This window comes from Engystomops pustulosus, chromosome 11, assembly GCF_040894005.1.
Source record: "Engystomops pustulosus chromosome 11, aEngPut4.maternal, whole genome shotgun sequence".
Lineage (NCBI taxonomy): Eukaryota > Metazoa > Chordata > Amphibia > Anura > Leptodactylidae > Engystomops > Engystomops pustulosus.
In genome coordinates, this window is record NC_092421.1 from 50519788 (window position 1) to 50542159 (window position 22372).

Genomic DNA, 22372 nt, shown 5'->3' on the forward strand with positions numbered 1-22372 from the left:
TGATCGCCGGCGGAATAAAAAGACTTCGGGTTAACCCATTCATTACCATGTGCTGTAGTATGACAGTATATGATAGGATCGTACAGACACCCTAGGGTTAAAGTACCCTAGGGAGTCTGAAAAATAGTAAAAATTAAAATAAATTAAAAAAGTTAAAATAAAAAAAAAACATAAAAATTCAAATCACCACCCTTTCCCTAAAATTGATATAAATATAAATAAACAGTAAAAATCATAAACACATTAGGTATCGCCGAGTCCGAAAATGCCCGATCTATCAAAATATGATAACGGTTTTTCACTGCGTTTAACCCCGTAACGGGAAATCGCGCCCAAAGTCGAAAATGGCACTTTTTTGCCATTTAAAAATTTTTTTTTTAATTCTATAAAAAGTGATCAAAAGGTCGTACAGTCCTAAAAATGAAAACATTGTAAACGCCATCAAAATCCGCAAAAAACGACACCACCCACAGCTCCATACACCAAAGTATGAAAAAGTTATTAGCCCCAGAAGATGGCAAAATCCCCCCAAAAAATTTTGTACAGGAGGTTTTAATTTTTTTAAATGTATGAAAACATTATAAAACCTATACAAATTTGGTATCCCCGTAATCGTACCGACCCAAAGAATAAAGTAGACATGTCATTTGGGGTGCACAGTGAAATCCGTAAAATCCAAGCCCACAAGAATACGGCACAAATGCGTTTTTTTAACCAATTTCACTGCATTTGGAATTTTTTTCCCGCTTCCCGGTACACAGCATGGAATATTAAATACCACCATTTTGAAGTGTAATTTGTCACGCAGAAAATAAGCCATCACACAGCTCTGTACATGGAAAAATAAAAAAAAGTTACAGATTTTTGAATGTGGGGAGTGAAAAATGAAAACGCAAAATCGAAAGAGGGCCGCAGCGGGAAGGGGTTAATCCCTGATCTGAGCGATTTTGATGAAAACACAATTATAACATTCAGGACCTTGGGAAAGCTGGGTCAGCATGGCTGCCTAGATCATGGAGCTTGTAATTACAAATGGCGGCTAGCTGGATCACTCGCACACAGCAGCTGGGGGACAGTGGACCAATTGATTATTCTGTCTGGCAGGGAGAACAGTGATTGCATCATATTCTCCTGCAGAGAAAAACTCAAGCGCTGAAGGAGCCATAGAAGCGACAGAGCTACATTATCATAATGTTATATCTGTTTTATCAGTCAGCACAGGGATTAACCAAGATATGATCCTGCAACAGTGTAGCTACAGCATTCTCAAGGTATGTTTTCTTCATAAAGGAAACCTACCATTTGATTTGATGCATTAAGTACAGCAAAACATGAATTGGAGAGAACTGTCAGCAGCTTCCAGTGCAGCAGGACAAGATGACTCTTAATCTATATTGTAATTTTAATCTAATCTGGATAACTATATATTCTGCATCCTGTACTCCCTCTACATCAAAATCCATCATGATAAACCAGGGCCGCTTACTCATAGATCCAGTTACCATGACTATGGTGATCTTCTTCTATTTGCTATTCATGGCCTCCTTCCTTCTAAAATGAACTTTAAATTATGCAAATGAGCCTTAAAGGGTCTGGGGGCATTAGCAGAGCCCCTCCATACTGTAGCTTCACAGGCTGTTACACTGTTTCCCACTCCTTCTGCACTTTCGCCCTAGCCACTGCAACAAAGGAAGTTTTCATAGGCTGATTAGCATAATTTTACAAGTTGATTTTAGAAGGAGGCCATGGATAACAAATATTAAAAGTGTCCCTGGTTTATCATGCTGGATTTTGATAGTAGATTTTCTATAACCTCCGTGTACTGGCTCACCTTTGTTTGCATTCTTGAACTTTCTGCACCTCTCTCAGCTGTATCATACGAAGGGGATCTCTATCCTATGGAGAGTCAGGAAAATGCATAGATTAAATAACAAAAAAAAAAAAATGGAAATGTTCAAATGGAAATATCCTGCAGTTCAGTTTCCATGATAGAAAGTACTTTGTATCCATACCATATCAGACTTAAAATATCCTATTGTATTCTCATCTAGAATAAAGAATCTTCTTTTCCAGGTCTTCATCTATATGGGAGAGAGGAGAGGAAGAGTAATGTATGTAAGTAAAGAGCAGAGAATATTAGTTATGATTTCTGAGTTCCGTCCTTTCGCAAGCAGCTAATGCTATAAAATAATTGATGGAGTAATGTCATGTTACCAGTCCTTTGCTGCTCCTATACATATACCTTCCTCTGGTCCCCTGTCTGCGCCCCCCCCCCCCCTTTTTCCCTAGCTCCAATGACGGTAAACACCAGGGCACCCAAGGACGGCTGCAGAGGTGACATTTCAAGATGACAAAGTTAAAACCAGTTAAGCAGAGGTCAGCAGCGGTGAAGTCTATTCATACTGCGGCTATGGCCAAATCTAGGTCATGACTAGGGTTGAGTGTTTATATAAGTGCGGCAAAGGAAGGGAATATTACATTTGTGATCTTACTTGGTTTCTTTTAAGAGATTTTATGGGCCTGAAGAACCCTTTGATTAGGAAATAAACAAGGAGTCTACAGATCTTGAGAAATTTGTCCACATTTATCAAAAACAGTGCAGTTTGCCTGTGAAGTGTGCAATTCATGAATTGTGGTGCACGTTGATCACGAATCTGGCCCCCTGAACTGCTCAGGAAGTGTGCACCACTTTTTTAATGTACTTTGTTCATGAAGAATTGTGGCGCATGGTTTGACTAAGCAGTAACTCGCCCCGCAAGGTGCACACTTTTTCTGTCTTGACACAGTGCAGCCGCGACACAAAGCTGGCGGAGACAATTTATAAATATATGTACAAGCAGTTTGCACGTTCTTTCTAGTGCAAAGTCAGACAGAAAACTGGTGCAGACACTAATGGGGGCCATAGGTTACACCAAGGCCTTCTGCGTCATGTTTCTTCTTTTTTATATTATTCAATTTGCACTCAGAATTGCAGAGCAAAATTGGCATATTTTGCCTGAAAAAGAGTCATTTTTAGAGGCTGGAGAAGGAAAGACACTTCTAGGATCCAGGATAGGGGGATCTGGAAAGATAGATACTTTTGGCAACATATGCTAAGGATAATATAAGGCTTTCAAGATGATATACAAGCAGTTCAAGAGATGGGCAAGAACTAAATCTTTATCTGAAGTTTGCATTTCCAACTGTGTCTTTAACTCACATAACCACAAGCCTGATGACATCGCAAATTTTTATTGTCAATATGATACAAAAGGCATGTTTTTATATGCACTGAAGTAATTACCCTTCAATCTGGGAGAAAAAAAAAAACCACTCATCACAAGCAAAAAGTGACTCTTCTTACCCGATATGTGTTTAAAGGAGATTTATTTACCAGATTCCCATAAGAGAGGGAATTCTAGAAGGGACATTTCACACCCTATCTGGGGATGTTGCTAGCTTAGTGGGGCAAAACAATCAGGCTGCTTTTAAAGCAACACTTCATACACTTACCACAGCGCCCTGCTTGACACAGTATCCTGCTTTTATAATACCACCGTCTGAGAGTCGATAGGGGGGCGTTAGCTGGCTCTGAGTACGTTTCAAATTGCTTCTGTCACCAGTGTTGGCACTTTCACTTATGTCTTGCTACAAACGAAAGCAAAAAGAAATTGTAAGTATCTGTGGTAACACCGCAAATTGCTCTTGCCCATGGACGGTGCCACCAAGTCCATTAATCTGAATAGGGATGAACTGCAACACCATACAAAGCCCATGGACTTAAAGGGGTTGGCCACTTATTGAAAACTTTACCAGAGCAAGTATAAGAACCTAATAGGCTTACCCATATTATACATACCCTGATAAAGTTTCCCACGGGTCAGTGAACCCCCAGGAAGCAGGACTCTGGACTTCCTGTGACATCTTGTGTCCCGCTTTCTTCTGGAGGATGGAGAAGGCTATGCGGTCATTACTGTTTGCACCCCCTATAGCAGTGATGGCGTCTTTTGGAGACCGAGTGCACAAGCTACAACCAAAACCCACATATATTTCGCAAAGTGCCAACATGACAATTTAAGTAGTAACTTATTGCTTCTTGCTGTACCACAGGTTTTAATCGTATTGGTCTCCTGAATTCACCAATACAATAGAAAGATGGATAAATTTGATTTGTAGCTTCCCTGCAGGGTCCCCTGATCCGCTCTCTTCAGGGGACCCTGCAGGGAAGCTACAAACCAAATTTCAGAGCATGAGCTCCAATGAAAATCCATCTCTATCCACACCTTCTAGCTCCTCCTGTATCACAGGAGGAAGCCTTGAGTCCTGTCTGGCAAACTCTGTGTTGGGGGTGAAGGCTTGGGTGCCCACAGAAAGGGTTCTGAGTGCCACCTATGGCACCCGTGCCATGGGTTCGCCATCATTGCCCTATAGCATAACCTCTCCTGTATCAGTGGCTGGAGTGGTCATGCTGCCTGGGCATCTTATTAGCTGCGACTCCCAGTGGTGAAAGAGAAATTTTACCAGGGTAAGTATAATATTGGTGACCATACCTGGGGTCTTCCACTTGTTAAAGTTAATCAGTATGAGATTTTTCAGGTAGATTCCCAAGACTAGAAACGTGGATGGTTTTGAATTGTACATCGAATCACAGGTCATAATGGACACAGTCTTGGAACTGGTGACTTCAAGGAAAAGATAGGTTAGCCTTCTGAAAAAGTGATCAATGTAATGTTCCCATGATCAGATTCTAATCCCTATGTATATAGGTTTCATACAATGGACATCCAGTGGATAGATGTCCAATTTTGGGGGTCCCAACACCGTACGTTAATTGGCACAGGGATCTTGTGTCCCCAGTATTTCACCCTGCATGACCTTGTTGAGGGGGAAGACGAATAGAGCAGCAGTCAAGCACCTTCCTACTCCATCCAAAGTCTATGGGACTGACAGAGCTTTACTCAGCTGTTTATGTCAGACGTATAGACCTTCAAGTTCTTTTGTAGCCTCCTTTAACTGCCTCCACATTATACGGCAAGAAGGAAAAAAAGAGGTTTGTTGGGTGCCGTAGAGCCCCTCTTTAACACATAATAGGCAGGTACCTGTGTTGGAGTGATAATCGGGACGCCCCCCACTATTTCAGTCTTGTAGGAGATCTGCTTCTTGCTGCCTGAATATTCCAGCTGGTTGTTCACATTGTCAGCAGGACACAGTTGGTCACTTGGTTTTGGTACCTGGAGGGGTGAGAGATATTGATCATCAGCAATGTCACAAAGAGAAGATTATATTGACAAAGGTTTATATAAAAGGGGTCCCATTCTCCAGGCATCCTGCTGCTCCGCTCACTCTAACAGAGTGCTTGGCTATATCAGTCTCATAGGCAAGGAATGTAGAGGTGGAACCCCTTATTTTTGTGTTTAGTGGGGTTCCTCCAACAATCACAATGGCAAAACAATAACACTACACATTTTTTATGTGCCCTGTGTGACCCTCGACCACAACTACAGCAATGAGCTCCATCTAAACTCCAAGGTCTTGTGGGGGATTTTACATGATGCATGTGGATGCTATAAAAACAATGATTAAGTCTCTACAATTCCACGGAGATCTCACAAGAAATGTGTTTACTCTGCAGCCAATGACATTAGTCAGGGAAGGATGAGGGTTTAGAGCAGGAAACCAAAGCCTCCCACGTCTCTGTGCTTTTAATAGGCATCACCTTACGTCTCAAGCAGCCTCATCCGCGACACCCACAGAAACCCATCTATGGGTTGTTACCCATGTCAGATCAGGCAGTAATATTCTTTTGTCATGCCAATATTATTATAGAGTATGTGCTGAGTTTATAGAACGACAGTCCTTAAGTGCTAGAAAGTCAATTTATTATATGACACAGATTGCTATATAATGAACATGTGCCCCTGTTTGACCCAAATATGTACGTGGTCCAGCAATTAACAATGAGTGATGTGACAAACTGGCAGCCTAATCTTATAGGATTGCACGCCATGACTGTGACTAGGCGACGCATCTCCATACCCCATCAATAATTATAGGCAATTCTGATAAATCTCCCCCATTAATGTTCATGTGCCTTTAGCCTTCCACTGCAGGTCCACGTGTTACTGTACGTGTCATTTTACTGAAAAATGTAAATTATACACAATGCTTACTGTAATTTTGGTAGCTTTATTGAGAACGTTCACCCATTCCACTAGATCTTGCTGATCGTTGGCTTGTAGGTAATATTTTCTCATGCCGGCATTTATTACTGGAAAAAAAAAAAGGAGACACCTTCAATTTACAGAATGATACAGATGCGGATTACAGGCACTTTCTATATTCTCAGAAAGGGGCAGAGAGACAACATAACCAGCAACAACCACTGTGACCCTGCTATTCTGAGAATCCCTGATTTATACAATTTATATAGGACAATTGCTGATATTGCAATTCCCCAATATAAGAGGCTTGAAGGTGTTCCGTCATTGTAGTAATGATCTTTGTCGATAATCCCTAGTCCTTCAGTCACTTACCAGCAAAGGATAGGGCAGATTTAAGGCAACCTGCCCGATCGTTTAGCAATGCCAACACACTTGTCCCAATAGGTCCCAACATATTAGAATAGGTTTAGATCAGCCAATAATCAGCACATGAAAAGGCCAGTTTTACAGATTATACAAAAGAACACAAAAGCAATAGGAACTAGAATACACAAAATGTTATATTTGTTTCATATATGGTTTTCCCCAATTATAGAAGCGACATACTGAGGGCAGGCACTGTAAACGGCCGTCCTAGTGATGTATGCTATGGATAAATGTTTAACAGGAAAGAATGTAAGGAATGGAGGAAGAGAGGAAAAACAGGAGGAATTCAGGGGACATGTAGGGATCTGTCCTGGAAGGACTGGTCTGATCTGCTGGTAGACATAACATAGAAATACCATGATACTGCACACTGTATAAATACACAGCAATTCAACAATCACAAATCACCTAAAGTTACTTTGCTAAATAAACAGCTTGTTACATATGTGGTTTCACAATTGTAGGACAGTGCAGGGCAACAAACATCCATATGCAAACTTGACTGGGAAGTCCACTCCATAGGGCTGCGCTTTCTGGGATAAATTTGCATTTGACGGCCTAAATCCTCATAGGCTCCAGCTTGAAGGAAAGCAACACAAGGTTTAACCCCTCTAAATCCCTAGCCCTCTTAGGTAGGGTGGGAAATGTCCTTTTATAGGCTTTTATGCGAAATCTCACATGTTTACCTATAAAAACAAATCTCCCTCAAAGTCAGGCAAATATGTCTCTTTCAAGTCAAGTTTAGTGTTTGCAGGAGTAATGTCACCTCAGAAGGCCCCATCTTCTGTTCTATTGTACCTAAGAACATGCTTTATGTGACAAAGCATAACTGTAAAGCTATAGCGATTTTACCAAATGATATGCAATTCTCCCTTTGAAAACAAGCAGAACTATGCCTACTTTGTGCTGCTCGTCCTTTTCTTTCCAAATTTATGGCATTTTCTGTTCCAAAAGTGTTTGGTGAAAAATATTTTTGCCATAGGTGAAGAGGGCAGAGCCTAATGTCTGTCAGTCTATGCCCTCAAGCTGAGGCCAGTTAGCTTGCCCACAGATCCCATGATGTCTTGTGTTCTCTCTCAAAGTAATTTAGCATTAAATCCATTTGGTTTCCCACAAGTAAATCCACTGCTCAGTATACGTGACCAGCCTGCCAGCTCCCATCCCATGGAGGAACAGGGAACATGTAATAAGTGGTAGAAATCATAAGTAACCCAGTTACATGCAGTCTGTGCCTGGGCTGTGTGAGCACTAATGATTAATCGCTTATCTGGACAGAGCCGATACCGGTTGATGACAGGTGGTGGAAGTGAGCAGGGAGAAGAGCACAGACAGAGAGAAACTTCTGTATAATCACAGACTAGGATGGAGGGGCTGTTAGGGAACAGGGAGATCTTTTACCTCAAGCATTTGCTTGGTTTTTGCGGTGCATCTACTTTATTCTTTCGGTTGCTACGATCATGGTGATGCCAATATTATATGGGTTTTATGGCGTTTTAATACATTTTAAAAAATTTAGTTCTGCCCTCTTCTGATGCTAATAACTTGCACACTGTTGTATGGAGCTGTGAAAAGTAATTTTTTTTGCTTGAAGAGCTCACTTTTTCAATGCTAATATTTGGAGGATGATATGAACTTTTGTACAATTTTTATAATTTTTTTTAAATGGCATTTCAAACATTTGCTATTTTCCATAATTGGTTTCACCTCTGGGAATAACAGTTTTTATATTTAGTTAAACAGGGCGATACCCAGTGTTTGTCCGTTTTCCAATTTGCCCAATTAAGAAAATTGGGAAAAACGGTCAAAAACGGATGAGTTTTCAAAAAAAGGATCTGTTTAACGGACTGCTTACAAATGGGTTCAAAGTGCCACATGTGCCAACACCCTAAAGCTTTTAACTGCATGCCCTCCCTTTACAATAGACATGTCAGCACTCCGTTTAGTTCATGAATTTCAAGGAGAAATAACAGATGGAGGATTCTTAAGGCGAAAAGGAAAAAAAAAAAACTCACTTTAGCATTGTTATTTTATAGATTATTGAGGTTTAACCCATCAACCCAGTCTTCAGATGTAAGGAAATGAGAGATACTTGAGGAATGAACGCAAGAAACAAAAGGAATTAGAAATGAAGCGTCCGGACGTGGGAGGAAGGAATACGTTTCTGAGTGGATTAACCAGCAATTAGAGCAAAGCAGTCAAATGTGTATGAGTCAGATATCACAGAGCGCCTTCATCTGAGAACCACTGCTAAATATACAAGTGTCCTCCTCTGCCTTCCTCTCTACAAGAACGTTCAGCAATGCAAAGCGACATTTCCTGTACACATTACATACAACTAGTGCAAGAAAACGCTCACATCGAGTGCACAATGTACATCCATGTAATAGGGAAAATGATACCGCTCTGTACAGCGAGCATCCCCAACCTGTATCTTCCCCCAGCCTCATCTGGTAACAACAGAAAACTGTTTCCAAAGTTTTTTGGAGGAATAGCAAAGGTAAAGCTTATCGTATAATCATAAGAAGTACCACCAGAATGCTTACTAGGCCTAGAATGGGCAGAGATTTAGTAGGAAATATGATATAGTAATACTGAATCTTCTCCGAAAATAAAAACATTAATCTGCTCAGCTCCTCCTGCTCTATAACATGCTGCCTGAAAGTATGACACTATGTACAATCTGCTCATCTCCTGCCGCGCTATAAACATGCTGCCTGCAGATTTAACACAATGTACAATCTGCTCAGCTCTTCCTGTTCTGTAACATGCTGCCACATATTGTACATAGTGGCCTACCTGCTCAGCTCCTCCTGTTCTACAACATGCTGCCAGCAGATAGAACACTATGTACAATCTGCTCAGCTCCTCCTGTTCTATAAGATGCTGCCTGCAGATAGGACACTATGTATTTTCAGTGTCAAATCCTTGTATAGGAACTCTAAATATAAATGAATGTCACCAAAAACAAAAAGCCTTGATTGAAAGATCTTAGAACTGCCTTACAAGGGTACAAGATCTGCTGGCAGACCACAAACAGCAAGACATCTGCAATCATACGCAGTTAATATCTAAAAGGAAAAAAAGGAAGAAGAAGAGCAGCAGACAAGATAATCTTAGAGTAAATGTTATAACATGCACAACCCTACACTGTGAGCCTATCAGCGATGGACAGTAAAAAGTTTCAGCAGTGAAGAAAAGTTCTAGATAGCAAGGAAGCGGCTCAGGAAGAGGGGAGAATGCGGCACATCTATACAGGAAGCCAGGACTTAAAATAGCTCATCTCTGGAGGGTCTGCTGGATACTGCCCCACATCAACAAACTATACAAGACAGCAGTCAGGATGCTGCTCGATCAATGCACATCAAGAATCTAAGAAAATAAAGCTTTCTGCTGAGTGTCTTGATCTGTAGGCCACAGCCGCACCAAATACAGGCCCATCTCACCATGAACGGCAAAAACTCAGATTTTCCAACCTCCAGCTTTCAGCCAGGAAACCAATATAGAAAATAAGTAGAATCAGACGCACACTCATTTGGCATCACAAAACAGACTTTGTATAATACAAGCACAAAGTTTTCTTTTACATTACTGAAATATGGGGTTTGAAGCATAAAATGATAAGTTAAGCCGTTCATTCAAAAAGCTTAGCAATCAGGGATCTTGTTGGAATGTTGAAGTAGAACTAAGCTTTTAACCCACATTGCATAAATCAATTGTAAATATGCTACCAGTAAACATTGTTGAACACTTTAAATGAAAAGATATGCCTGCATTCATCTTTCCCCTGCTCTTAGCAAGCGTGCAGGTCACAAAATGCTGACAGCTGATGTATAAGGAGAAGCTGATAAAGCTTCTAGTGACTTTACACCTTACATGCAGTCACTGTATTGTCTTCTCTCATTATAGCACTAAATCATCAAGTGAAAATGTCTAGGTGTGTTAAGAGTTTATTCTTTAACCTCCTCTCCTTATCCATTTACTGTGTACAGACTTAAAAGGGAACCGGTCAGCAGAAATTGACCTAATAAAACCACACCAAGTATTTTGTCAAGCAGTTTAACACTGAAGTCAAGCTCTCTCTTCATCAGAAAGCCTCCTTCACTAGAATTGATGGCCCTGCATCCAGAGACATCAATAATAAGATCACCTGAAGTCCTATGCATGATAATCATAGAGAAGGAGGTGTTCAGAGCTCCCCACCCTGACTTCAGTGTTTAACTGTCTGCCTCCATGACTTTGTATAACCAATTTACACTTCAAAAGTTGATTTTTCTGAATGATGCTACCACACTAGAACATGAAAGAGACAATAACTAGAAGGTGTTATGCTGCCTGACAATATACTGGCAGTGGTTTATTAGGCCAATTGCTGATGAAAGGTTCCCTTTAAGACTTTCAGAAGTGCTACAGGAGAAAGGAGCAGAATAAAGAGACAGAGAAGCTGTCAAAGATTTAATTCTACTTCAGTGTTATAATATGAATATGCTGCACTTAAGAGTAGAGCTAGTCCAGAAATATTATAGAAAGCAAAAATCTGCAACTTCAAACCTGTCCATTAAATTTCATCAAAATATTTGACTCGATGTGCATTCGGGGGGGGGGGGACACATGAAACTAGAGACCATATTATCAAAAAGGATTGTACAGACAAACAATGTTCTATATGTATAAGCAATTTCCCTTCAATGCAGTGAGTTGCCTCCCTCGAATCTGTTGGTATAGATGCCCAGTTCCACAATGTCATCTGTTTACCAACAAAGGGCGTCACCGGACCAAAGGGAAAGACCAACCATCATGTTTACAGCAACCTAGTGAAAGGGGTGAAGGGCAGATGCACACCCCCTGGTCTGGCATCACAAACACGCCGGCCCTTTAAATCGTCCTGTAATTACTACCCTCAATCCAAAAAGGTATGAAGTCAAGACGACCGATAACTTACCAAAGCAAAACTCAGCCTTTGGTCGAAGCTTGGTGGCATCGCTCACCTGTTATGTAAAGGGGATTGGTTAGGAATACTAGAAAATTAAAAGGGATCAGTGTTTTTTAATTGGCTGAAGGGGGAAAAAAAAAAGCAATGCTTACCTTTGATATATAGGTGAGCTTAAGACACCCAACAGAAGGGGAGCCTGCTGGGAGGTTCTGAAAAACAGAAAAAACAACAAAAAAAAAGCTTCAGAAAAGAGGAAAATTGTTCACCATAAAAACCACAAACATATTTTTCAACGCAGAAAAATATTGACATACTGAGTAATAAGTAGTAGGATGTCGGCCCCCTGCTCAGCACCTCACCACATAAGACATGCCACCATGTAGTAACAAACCAGAGGGCCCATCCCAAAAACAGAGCTCCATGTGTAATACACAACTGCTCACCTGTGGATTGTCCATGTACCATAGTAGACTATTCTGGCTGGTGTCCAAGATGAAGTATCTCCGAAGAAACTTGCCGCTATTTTCATGTTCCTCGATGTCCAGGAAGCCACAGATGCGATTCTGACGATCCACGTAAGGCATGTCTGGACTGGAACATTACCCTGCGTACAACGAGGAATGGCAATGGTCAATGGATCTTGACGGGACACCACAGTATCCCTTTGCCTCACTTGGTACCTAAGCTTCGAACCATAAAGCCTAGAACTACTTCCCACAAGACAAATCCACATTTTTCTAATGCTGTTGGAACCCAGATGTTGTCCCTTTGCCTTAGGTGTGGGAAGAGAAACACAGAAATTGTATTTATAGGATAGGACCCGTCTCATACTCCACTCATGCCCTTCAGCTGGCAGACCTGAGAGGAAGCCCTGTGCCTAACGCAAAGAATCTTATCGCAATCATAGCCGGCTCAAATATTTGCAGAGCCGATAAGCTTTTACATAGAGGACTGTAAGCATTGCTAGAAAGAAACGTACCGATCTGTCTATACATTTAGGATGTCTGTCTGCTCTATTCGACAACTTCAGTGGGACTAGCCATTTAACATACATCTGGCAACTAAAACTTTTTTACAGACAATGCACTTATAGTCAATGTCCGGGGCTTTAACAAGCCTGATAACACAATTCAGGAGAATACTTATCTTCTCCTGGAGGAGGGTTAAACTGCATAGTTTTTGTCACTGGAAATAATTGGGAAAACGTCCACCCATCACATCTCCCATCAGTTAATTGGACCTAATGGCTGAAGCATGGTATCGCTACGACCAATGAGCAGGCACTGTGACACTGTGACCAACCAACGTCTGCAGGGAGCACCAAGGATACCAAATAGCCGCAGTGGACCCTCAGGTGTGGTTTTGAAATTCCTTAAAGCCCCATTTAAAAGTAGGTGAGCCCTAATGATAAACCGGAATCCACTGTCTTTACAGAAAGTCACACTACAAAAATACCTTTTATGACCTGAGAGACATCCATCAGACATACAACTGACAACTTAATTCAGCCATTTCAGGGTGTCCATCACAAGTCCCAGAAGTAGCTGGTAACCTTGCTCCAAAAAAGAAACTGTAGTCTAATTTCCATGTAAAGAGCAAATTTCAAGTAGTTTATTTATATCATGAATCCCCCCCCCCCCCCCATCAGACTGGGGGAATATCCTCACTTCCTGAGCCACAACCCTTAACACCTGCTGGACACCACAAGGAATATTAATTCAGTTTTATAAAAAGAGAACAATCGCTCATTTTCTAAGTCTTCCGTCTCCTACTTCCTCCACTACAGACACGTTCTCTCTTCTTGTACCACTATTACTTCTCTTGTAAGAGATGTGCGTCCAGGCCAACAAGTCGTAAGTAAGGAAACGGAGGGAGAGGTGGAGTCAGTATACTAACAAGGAACCCATAAGTGTCTGCTAGTTTTTGTATCTGCTTGAAAAGTATCTATTAAAAAAGCACCCTAAAAAAGACCATATCAATAGGACACACAAAATTTATCTGGGGCAATTATACTTAAGCCCAGTGTTGGGGTAGCTGGGTAACAAAAGGGTCTATCAAGGAAATTGTTGGAGGGCAAGTTGGATATGTTGCAGGAACAGATGCTTGGTATTGGTCTGAGCCCCAATCGTTCAGATAGGACGATGTCAGAGAGGTACAGGTGCATTTGCTATAAAATTTACTTATTAAACTAACCAACAGACACCACAAGACAGGTCAGACAAGAGGGGGACATGAATCCTGAGAGGTGGCGAGCCGGCTGGAGTATACCTCCCTCCATACATCCTCCAACTGCCCCCATTGGATAGTCAGTAGGTGTTGATCTAGATGTAGGTCTAGATTTATTTTCAGCCGGAGAATTGAGACACTTGAACAAAATAGTTCCTCAGCCCTTCCTTAGACATGACAGTGACCTCCTCCCCAATCACCGATTGCCCTTATCGATGTCACCAGTGTACCAGGTGACTGCACCAAGGTAAACAAAGGCAGATCAAGGAACCGTCAGCTGGGTAACTGTAAGAGATTTTAAAGGCAAAAACAATGGGCAGGTTTAGTTTATTGCCACAATAAAGTGAGCAGACACTTACATATCCTTAGATACTGGGAAGTATGCAAATAAGTTTTCCAATAACCTACAAGAAGTCTAAAATCATGGTGTGGGATTACCTTTCAAAGGTAGCAAAAGGAGGCATTGTTTTCTATTTAACACCTTGGATAACCTATTTGCATTCTTCCCAGAATTCCCTAGTGGAGCATCTATGGCTTTAAGCCTTTAAGGTGGCATTGATGGGCAATCCCTCCTTAAGGAGAACACCTACTGCCTGACCCTTATCCAGAGATAGGGAGCCAGGGACTCAATATATAACAGCCCTGTATGAGGATGAGATGAGAAGAGAGAACTCCTTGTGTAGAAACATATGGCGAGGGTTGTGTTTGGGCAGCCACCAGCACATGCAGACATGTCCGGTTGGGATAACTAGTCGTGTGACATTCTCCACCCACATACGCAAGAAAAATAGGAGAACTACGACCACCACACATCAGCGCCATATAAATCGATAAGCATACAATGTATCTGCACCGTTGATCACATCCACCATACCCATCCCCAGCCTGCGCATATATACAATATCACTTATATTGCCTGGTCATGTGATGTCACACCGGTGCACGGCTCGTTATACGCCTGGTCATGTGATGTCACACCGGTGCACGGCTCGTTATACGCCTGGTCATGTGATGTCACACCGGTGCACGGCTCGTTATACGCCTGGTCATGTGAAGTCACACCGGTGCACGGCTCGTTATACGCCTGGTCATGTGAAGTCACACCGGTGCACGGCTCGTTATACGCCTGGTCATGTGAAGTCACACCGGTGCACGGCTCGTTATACGCCTGGTCATGTGAAGTCACACCGGTGCACGGCTCGTTATACGCCTGGTCATGTGAAGTCACACCGGTGCACGGCTCGTTATACGCCTGGTCATGTGAAGTCACACCGGTGCACGGCTCGTTATATACGCCTGGTCATGTGATGTCACACCGGTGCACGGCTCGTTATACGCCTGGTCATGTGATGTCACACCGGTGCACGGCTCGTTATATGCCTGGTCATGTGATGTCACATAAGCGCACGGCTCGTTATATATCACAGAATGTAATTAGATCAGAGTGATATAATGAGCAGTGCACCTGTGTGACATCACCTGACCAGGGACAGATTTCTATTCACTTGAAGTTAAATGAAATCTACCATCAAAATGCATCATGAAAACCAGGGACACTTACTCATAGATTTAGGCACGTTGACAGGGGAGTTACCACTAACTATGCCTTATTCTAGGCACTGGTTGATCATGCTTGACTTTCATTGTAGATTTTCTTTAAAGGGAACTTGTCATCAGCCGCTTGGCTGGTAAACCCACAAACATAACTTATAGGGGCTCTCAAGTGTCCTGGCATGTCCTTATAATGCTTCAAAGCTGGCTTTACACTGAAATATAAACTTATATTTACGGGTAGGTACCAGTCAGGGGGGTTGGTGTTTGGGTAGAGGAGTGAAGCGATCACCCACCCTCCAGGTCGCCGCATCATGAAAACCCTGTATTCTTCACTTCATCGAGCCGGTACAGGAAGCAGGGTAGAAATCGGCTTGAGGGAGTGAAGAAGGCAGGGTTTTCATAACGCAGCGGCCTGGACACCACTTAATAGCCCCTATGAGACAAGTTTGTGGGTTTACCATCCATGCATAGAACAGCTTCCTATAGAATGACAGTATGCAGAGATTAGAAAATTGTGAGGAATGGATATAGAAAGTATATTCGGAAATTGTATAACTTTTCATTACACTCTTATCCTTATATTTTCCTTCCTAATCTGCTGAATATCATCTTGCTAGCAGGACAAACAGAAGCTGTATGGAAACGCAAGCGATCGGTGACCAGAACCTTGCATTGTTTTAATGCAAGACACTTGATTCTGGTTATTGGTCGTTTCCCTAGAAACGCATATGCGATCGGACCAAAGATTCACCATAGAATGATATTTAAATGTACTTAACGTAGAAGTTAGGCTACCGTCACGCTGCACAGTCCTGTCTGCTCACTTATAAAAATCAAGTATAAAAATATCTGGGAAGGACCAATAAGCCCCTCAGCCATCTACAGATTGCACATAAAGAGTATATATTACCAGCAATAGCATGTAGTTAACTGGTGTCAAGTACAATATAGGAATCATTAACTTGGTCCCAGTGTATACAGGCAGTGTTAACCCTTTCGATGTGCTTCACAGCAAATGCAGAAAGTACAAAGCAGTCAGCAGAGGAGGAAGATTTGTGCTTAGTCTATATGACTGCTTATAGTAATGTGGCATAGGATCCCAATGCAATACACTAGAAATGCATAAAGGGGATGGCTGCTTTCTTTCACAGCGCCACACCTGACCATGGTCTGTGCTGGTATTGCAGCTCAGCTGTATAGAGATGAATGGAGCTTGGGTGCAGTACCAGGAACTACCCATGGTCAGGTGTGGTGCTGTTTACGGAGGAAAGCAGCCATGTTTTTCCACCTCCAGACAACCCGTTTAACATGGTCACGTTCTGACCACGAAACTCATATTATTATAATAATTCTTCTTTATATAGCGCACACAGATTACGCAGCGCCGCACAGAGCTCGCCAAATCGGTCCCTGTCCCCAATGGGGCTCACAATCTAATCAACCTACTAGTATGTCTTGGAGTGTGGGAGGAAACCAGAGGACCGGAGGAAACCCACACAACCATAGAGAGAATATACAAACTCTTTGCAGATGCTGACCTGGGTGGGACTTGAATATAGGACCACAGCGCTGCAAGGCAGTAGTGTTCCCACGGAGCCAATATCGGATTATTAGGGGTACAACACCCAGTAGTTCCATAACATCAGCTCTTATGAGAGAATATATTACAGCTCCTTTCTCTGTGTAGTGGTCAGATTAGGTTACTGCACATGATCTCCAATATATCTGAACCCACTACAATGAAAATGGAGCTGTTGTGAGCGCGCTGATCTCTGGGAGCCCATCCCAATCTTATTTAGGACCTAGGCTTATAGTAGGTCACCGAGAATTTAAGCGTGGAAAAGCCCTTTAATTGTAAGCTGTAGCAGAGCATTTGCATTTTAGCTGTAGCCTCGAGGGAAATAAAAGCGAAACAACTTCCAATTGTAATTATTTTCATGTAATAAAACATCGCCCCATAACACATACAGGAGCTGGAGCCAGCACATGACAACACTGTATGCTCTCGGGGCAGCCAAAAGCTTTGGTGGCGTCACCCATGCTCCCACACCCTGCGGTTTTGGATGGGTGTCAGCCCCTACAAAGCAGTGTTGATAATTAAAGGGGTTTTACCACCCATTTGCATTGGCTTCATTTCTGGTGCGGATCGTGCGTGCAAATATATCAAAACTACGAAGCACGTGACCGCATCTCTTCAACACTAAACACATTGTGTAGATAAAAGTATACACATAAGGAAATGAACAATAACACAAAGGCAATCCATTTCCCAGATAATGCCCAGATTTTCTTCCTCATTATTATTTTGGCGCCCTACGTTTTAGAACACGCCACAGACTGACCATCCCGTAGGCCGCTATGTAGTCATGGGTGAACATGTAAGGGGCCACAAGTAGGACATCCAGACAAAGACCGTGGATCAACCATTTGATTTCTGCAGCTGAACCTGCATCAAACATTAGGGTCATTGTTCTGGCTGGAAGAAACAATTGCAGGACGCACAAAGCTCCCCCCTTATTCCCAGTACGGTTACATGTAATTACCCCTCGGAGACCATTGGCAGTCCAAGCTGGAGAAACTGCGGGCGCAGCGAGGAACTGGACGGGTTTATGGAAAACAGGCACATACTCACTTCCCCTCATTCTGCCGCAGATCCATTGGGAACAATGATGGTCTTGAGAAGGCCTTATGAATATTCATTACGTTAAAAATCTCGGCTGAAAGAGACGGCAAAACTCTCGAGTACAGTAGAGGAGAACAAGAGACAATAGTCTACTCATGAATGGTCAGAGCTGGGTGGTGGGACAAGACACTGGACCTTTTAATCCATCTACTTTATGCCATCACTCCGTACTGGTATAGGTTCAATGACTTATAACCATCAATAGGCTCCCTGGACACCATTCTTCATAGCTGCTTTGGAGGCAAGTGCCCAGTGGGCAGTACCTGGACACCATTCTTCATAGCTGCTTTGGAGGCAAGTGCCCAGTGGGTGGTCCCAACACCAACAAGTGCTCAAAGTCTTATTCCTAAACTCTTGGCCAATGTCCATAACTTTACTGTGAGAGCAGCGGCCTCTAGAGACGTCACTACATTTGTTTCCAAGTTTTTACTCCTCATCAGTACAGAGCAAGCTGATTGGATGGATAAGCAGGACCCCCCAGATGCAGCTTTGAAAAGAGGCACAGCAGTGTATGGGGGATACTCACACAATACAAGCGGCAGACGGGATCAAAACTCTTTAAACCTCTCCTTGATGTTTTACATAGTAATGATCAGGATCAAAGGCGAGATGAACCCTGACAGAGAAATGAGCTCTATAAAAGGCACAGACACCTGTAACACATGTACGTTCATGCCCAAACCTGGCACAATACACTGCACTTTGTATATTTATGATGCCACCATACAGGACGGCTTCCAAGTCGTTTTTAAAAGGCATCCAATCTCTTTTTATGGAGTTTCTTTTCAGAGCAGAAAAGACAGGGAATAGCAATATTAAGAGATCTCTGGCCTAGATACTGAGCCCCTCATGATCAGGATTTGAGCTACAGAAAAACTTTCCCTAAAATTTTCAGTTTTTGCCTCTGACGTATCCAACTTTATGACGTATCCAACTAAAAAGGCAAGACGGGAAGACTCAGCAAGCTATGTCTTTTCATCCTGCTCCCTCCCGGAGGCAATGGAAGGCTATGAGGAGCGGATGCAGCATATTGCATCCATCCCGCAGCCTCGCTGAGCTGAAACGTCACTCAGCAGAAGGGGGGTGGGGGGGTTTCCTGGTGATGTCACCGTCCATATAAGGGCAGTGTAAACACCCCTGTAAGTTGGCAGTAGCCAATGTACACTCCTCCCATCCCCCCCACATTCTGTGTATAGGCATACAGTAGGATACGCCTGTTATAAGGACATATCAGAAACCCCTGACGTGATGTGAACCCACCCATAAACTGCTTTGATATAGCCAAGTTTGAGGAAAGAATCTCTGTCTTCAATGCGCCAAATTCACCAGCATCAACTCAGCTGAGCTGCCCCATGAGTCCAGTCGCACACGACCATGGTTAGTACCTGAATCGCGGACAGTGCACAGACCACTGAGCTGTGGACGGGACATTACTTAATATAATCACTATGAGGCTCAGAGTCAGGTCCTCTGAGAACTGTGGCCGGTCATTGAAATCCATCTACTGAAGTTTCCTAAGGCCGGACCCATGCAATACAAAATGAAAAGCTGTAGGGTGCTCACAAATAAACCAAGGAGGGCTCCTATTATACTCTGCTCCCAGATTACTTCTTCCCTATTTCCCACTTACTTTTTCTTGATAATGTTTTTAGAAAGAGGAAAAAAAAAAAAAGCTTTTAATCTTCAGAGACTGGGTAATAGGACACATGTGGTTGTAATGTGCCGCCATATGTACACAGACTCCATGTGAAAACCCCCAAATCCCAGGGGTAAGGGAGACTTAATTGTGGGAAACATAAACTTGCTTTTGTTTTCACAATCATTTACTTCCTGCACAACTTTACCAAATTCGTCTGAGCTTCTATGGTCTTTAAGTTAGGCTGAAGGACGGCTTTCTGCAATATACACCCGGCTCCTAGACCTTTCCATCTGTCATTCCGAAGCCTGGAAAAGCTGGATCCCCAAGTCTTGTGTAGTAGACCATTAGCCAAGCTAAAGATAGACACACTGTTCAAATTAAGAGCAAATGTTCTAGCGGATCTGTCCCCAACTATTAGAACTCTGTTCTGCATCAGAGAAATTTAGGAAAATGTTAAAACCTGGGCGTTTCCAATCCACTGATAATTGGAGTGAGGCTACAGCGGTCTATACAGGACGCTGTAAGTGTGTGTAGGACACCTACCATTTACAATGAAATCATCAATTTCTGATAGGAATTACAGAAAAAAAAAAATTACCTCTGAATGTATCATTTAATGTGGAATACATTTATTTATTTATTTAAGTAGACGAGGTGTTACACCTGTCAGCACATTAAACCTCCCAATCACACAAACAGTACCGAAAAAAAGTTGCTGTGACATTAAAGAGATATAAAAGCACCTCCTGTAGACTTACAAATGGAGGAACAAGGTACTGTCTGTGGGAATGGGGAGGGGGTGTCACTGTGGTGACAGGTTCCCTTTACGCTGGAGGACATTCATTCAGTTCTTCTAGACTTTCTTGGGGTCAAACCTGCAGACCTGCGTAACCATATCTTTGTGTGCGTTAGTATCAGCAGGACTGTGAAAAACGCATTTATATTCCAGGGCGAGTGTCCTCACACTGCTTTGTTCTTTGATCTCTGCATTCAAACTTTTTCCCAGCCCCCTCCCTTGCGCTTTGTAGCCAGAAACCCGGTAGCACCATTACTCAGTGAAACGGGTGGGGAGCAGTGTTGTATTCCGTGAAGAGCTCTCACACAATACTGCACCAAGTCCAGCTACAATCCTGGAATACGAATGAATTTTTCACTGTTCAGTGTCCAAATCTGCAGCATTCAGTTGAGAGAACAAAAGCCAGGAGGAGAATCTGTTGATTAGTGGGGATCTGCGATATGCCAAAGCTACAAGTGGAAACCACTTACAAGGAGGGTTATGTGGAAACCACAGTAAGGCTGGATATTAATGTGGCAAAAATTGTATTCACCTTAAAAAAATTGTCTACTTGTCTTTCCAAAACTCATTATAGTTACCCCTATTTTAAGAATCTGATACTTGAGGCGGACTCTAGGACTGGTAGGGCCCGCGCCAGCCTGTAGTATACTGTATCGGACCTCGTGTGGGTTCTGCTAATAAGTGGGTGTAAACCAGTTCTTCTACATGACATCCGGCTGCAGTTTTCACATATCTCAGTGCATGCCCATTCATGAATCTTCTGCCTTCGCTAACAAGGACTAAACCAACAGCAAACAACATTTCTGACATAGTGATGCCCTGGTTCTGGACGGATCAGATCGTATAGTATGAATCTGGCTGAGAACCAGTGCGTTCACATCTTTCTACCTTATCTGCTCGGAGATCTTAAGGTTTAGATACGTCCTTTTCGTGTGTCGTACATACAAGACATTTTTTCACACAGTAAAAATTTGTTAAGACTTGAAGGAGTTTTCCAGTCAGTGGATGCGACTTGTCCTGGGGAAAATCTGCTGCGGTCACTAGTGCCAAATTAAAGGGAATGTGTCATCTGACAGCGCTATACAGAGGACGGGATTCAATTGATCCATCAATTATGGGGTCAGATGTTGTGATCACAAATGCATGTGTTTGTTAACACGATGTTAACAAATTCTTTAACATCGCGTTAACACGTGTTTTGTAAATGCAATGTTGACAGCAATGTAATAAGGCAAATCTTCTCCACTCAGCTGCTGTAATGCGGTTGAAACCGAATGCGTTAACGCCACGTGTGAACGCACCATAATGAACCCTCCACCGAAAATGGGACAATCAGGAGACATGGGAGGAGCCAGGTAAGACTACACCCAAAAACACTGCATGACTAAAAGAAGGCCCACTCCTGGGCACTTGCAATGCCACCAATGTGCTCATCAGAATATTGATTTCTCTATATACATCATAACCCCTTTAAGTTAGCATGATGACAGCAATGAGGGTGCACATTACCTGCCAGGTAGGATGCATAACGGGGTATTTCTCTAGTTTTATTATGCTAAGGGCTCTAGGGAGTGTTTCCAGAGTACCTCCAAGCTGTAGCTTCACAGGTTGTTACACTGTCTCAGTCTCTGGAAGCACTCCTCCCCCCCCTCCTCCTCTGCCTACTGTAATCTCACATAGTGGAAGGGGGAAACGGTTCTCACAGTGTAGCAGCCTGTGAAGCTACACACAGAGGGGCTCTAGTAACACCTCCCAGAGCCCTTCTGTCTCATGAGCATAAATTTAAAAGTATATTTTAGGAGAAAGGAGGCCATGGATAAAATATTTTACCATAGTCACGATGCCTGGATCTGTGAGGAAGTGCTTGATTTTAATGGTGGATTTCCTTTAAGGCCCTATAGCTCAGGGATGTTTAAAAATAATAAGCCAAAGCCAGTTTTGCCAACAGGTAACTACAAGGGAGACAGTATAGTCAAAT

General features: G+C 42.6%; 1 protein-coding gene across 5 annotated transcripts in view; it reads right to left on the minus strand.

The window, feature by feature from the left end:
- PLEKHA1 (pleckstrin homology domain containing A1) overlaps window positions 1-22372 on the minus strand; it is a 36801-nt gene that overhangs the window by 11736 nt on the left and 2693 nt on the right. For all 5 annotated transcript variants that reach the window (XM_072131182.1, XM_072131181.1, XM_072131183.1 and 2 more), the window contains exons 2-9: window positions 11940-12100; window positions 11649-11705; window positions 11506-11551; window positions 6150-6247; window positions 5079-5210; window positions 3493-3627; window positions 2013-2081; window positions 1832-1896 (exon numbers count right to left, since the gene is read on the minus strand). In XM_072131182.1, coding sequence (XP_071987283.1) covers window positions 1832-1896; window positions 2013-2081; window positions 3493-3627; window positions 5079-5210; window positions 6150-6247; window positions 11506-11551; window positions 11649-11705; window positions 11940-12080 — 743 coding nt within the window. In that variant the 5' untranslated portion in view covers window positions 12081-12100. The remainder of the gene's footprint in view (window positions 1-1831; window positions 1897-2012; window positions 2082-3492; window positions 3628-5078; window positions 5211-6149; window positions 6248-11505; window positions 11552-11648; window positions 11706-11939; window positions 12101-22372) is intronic.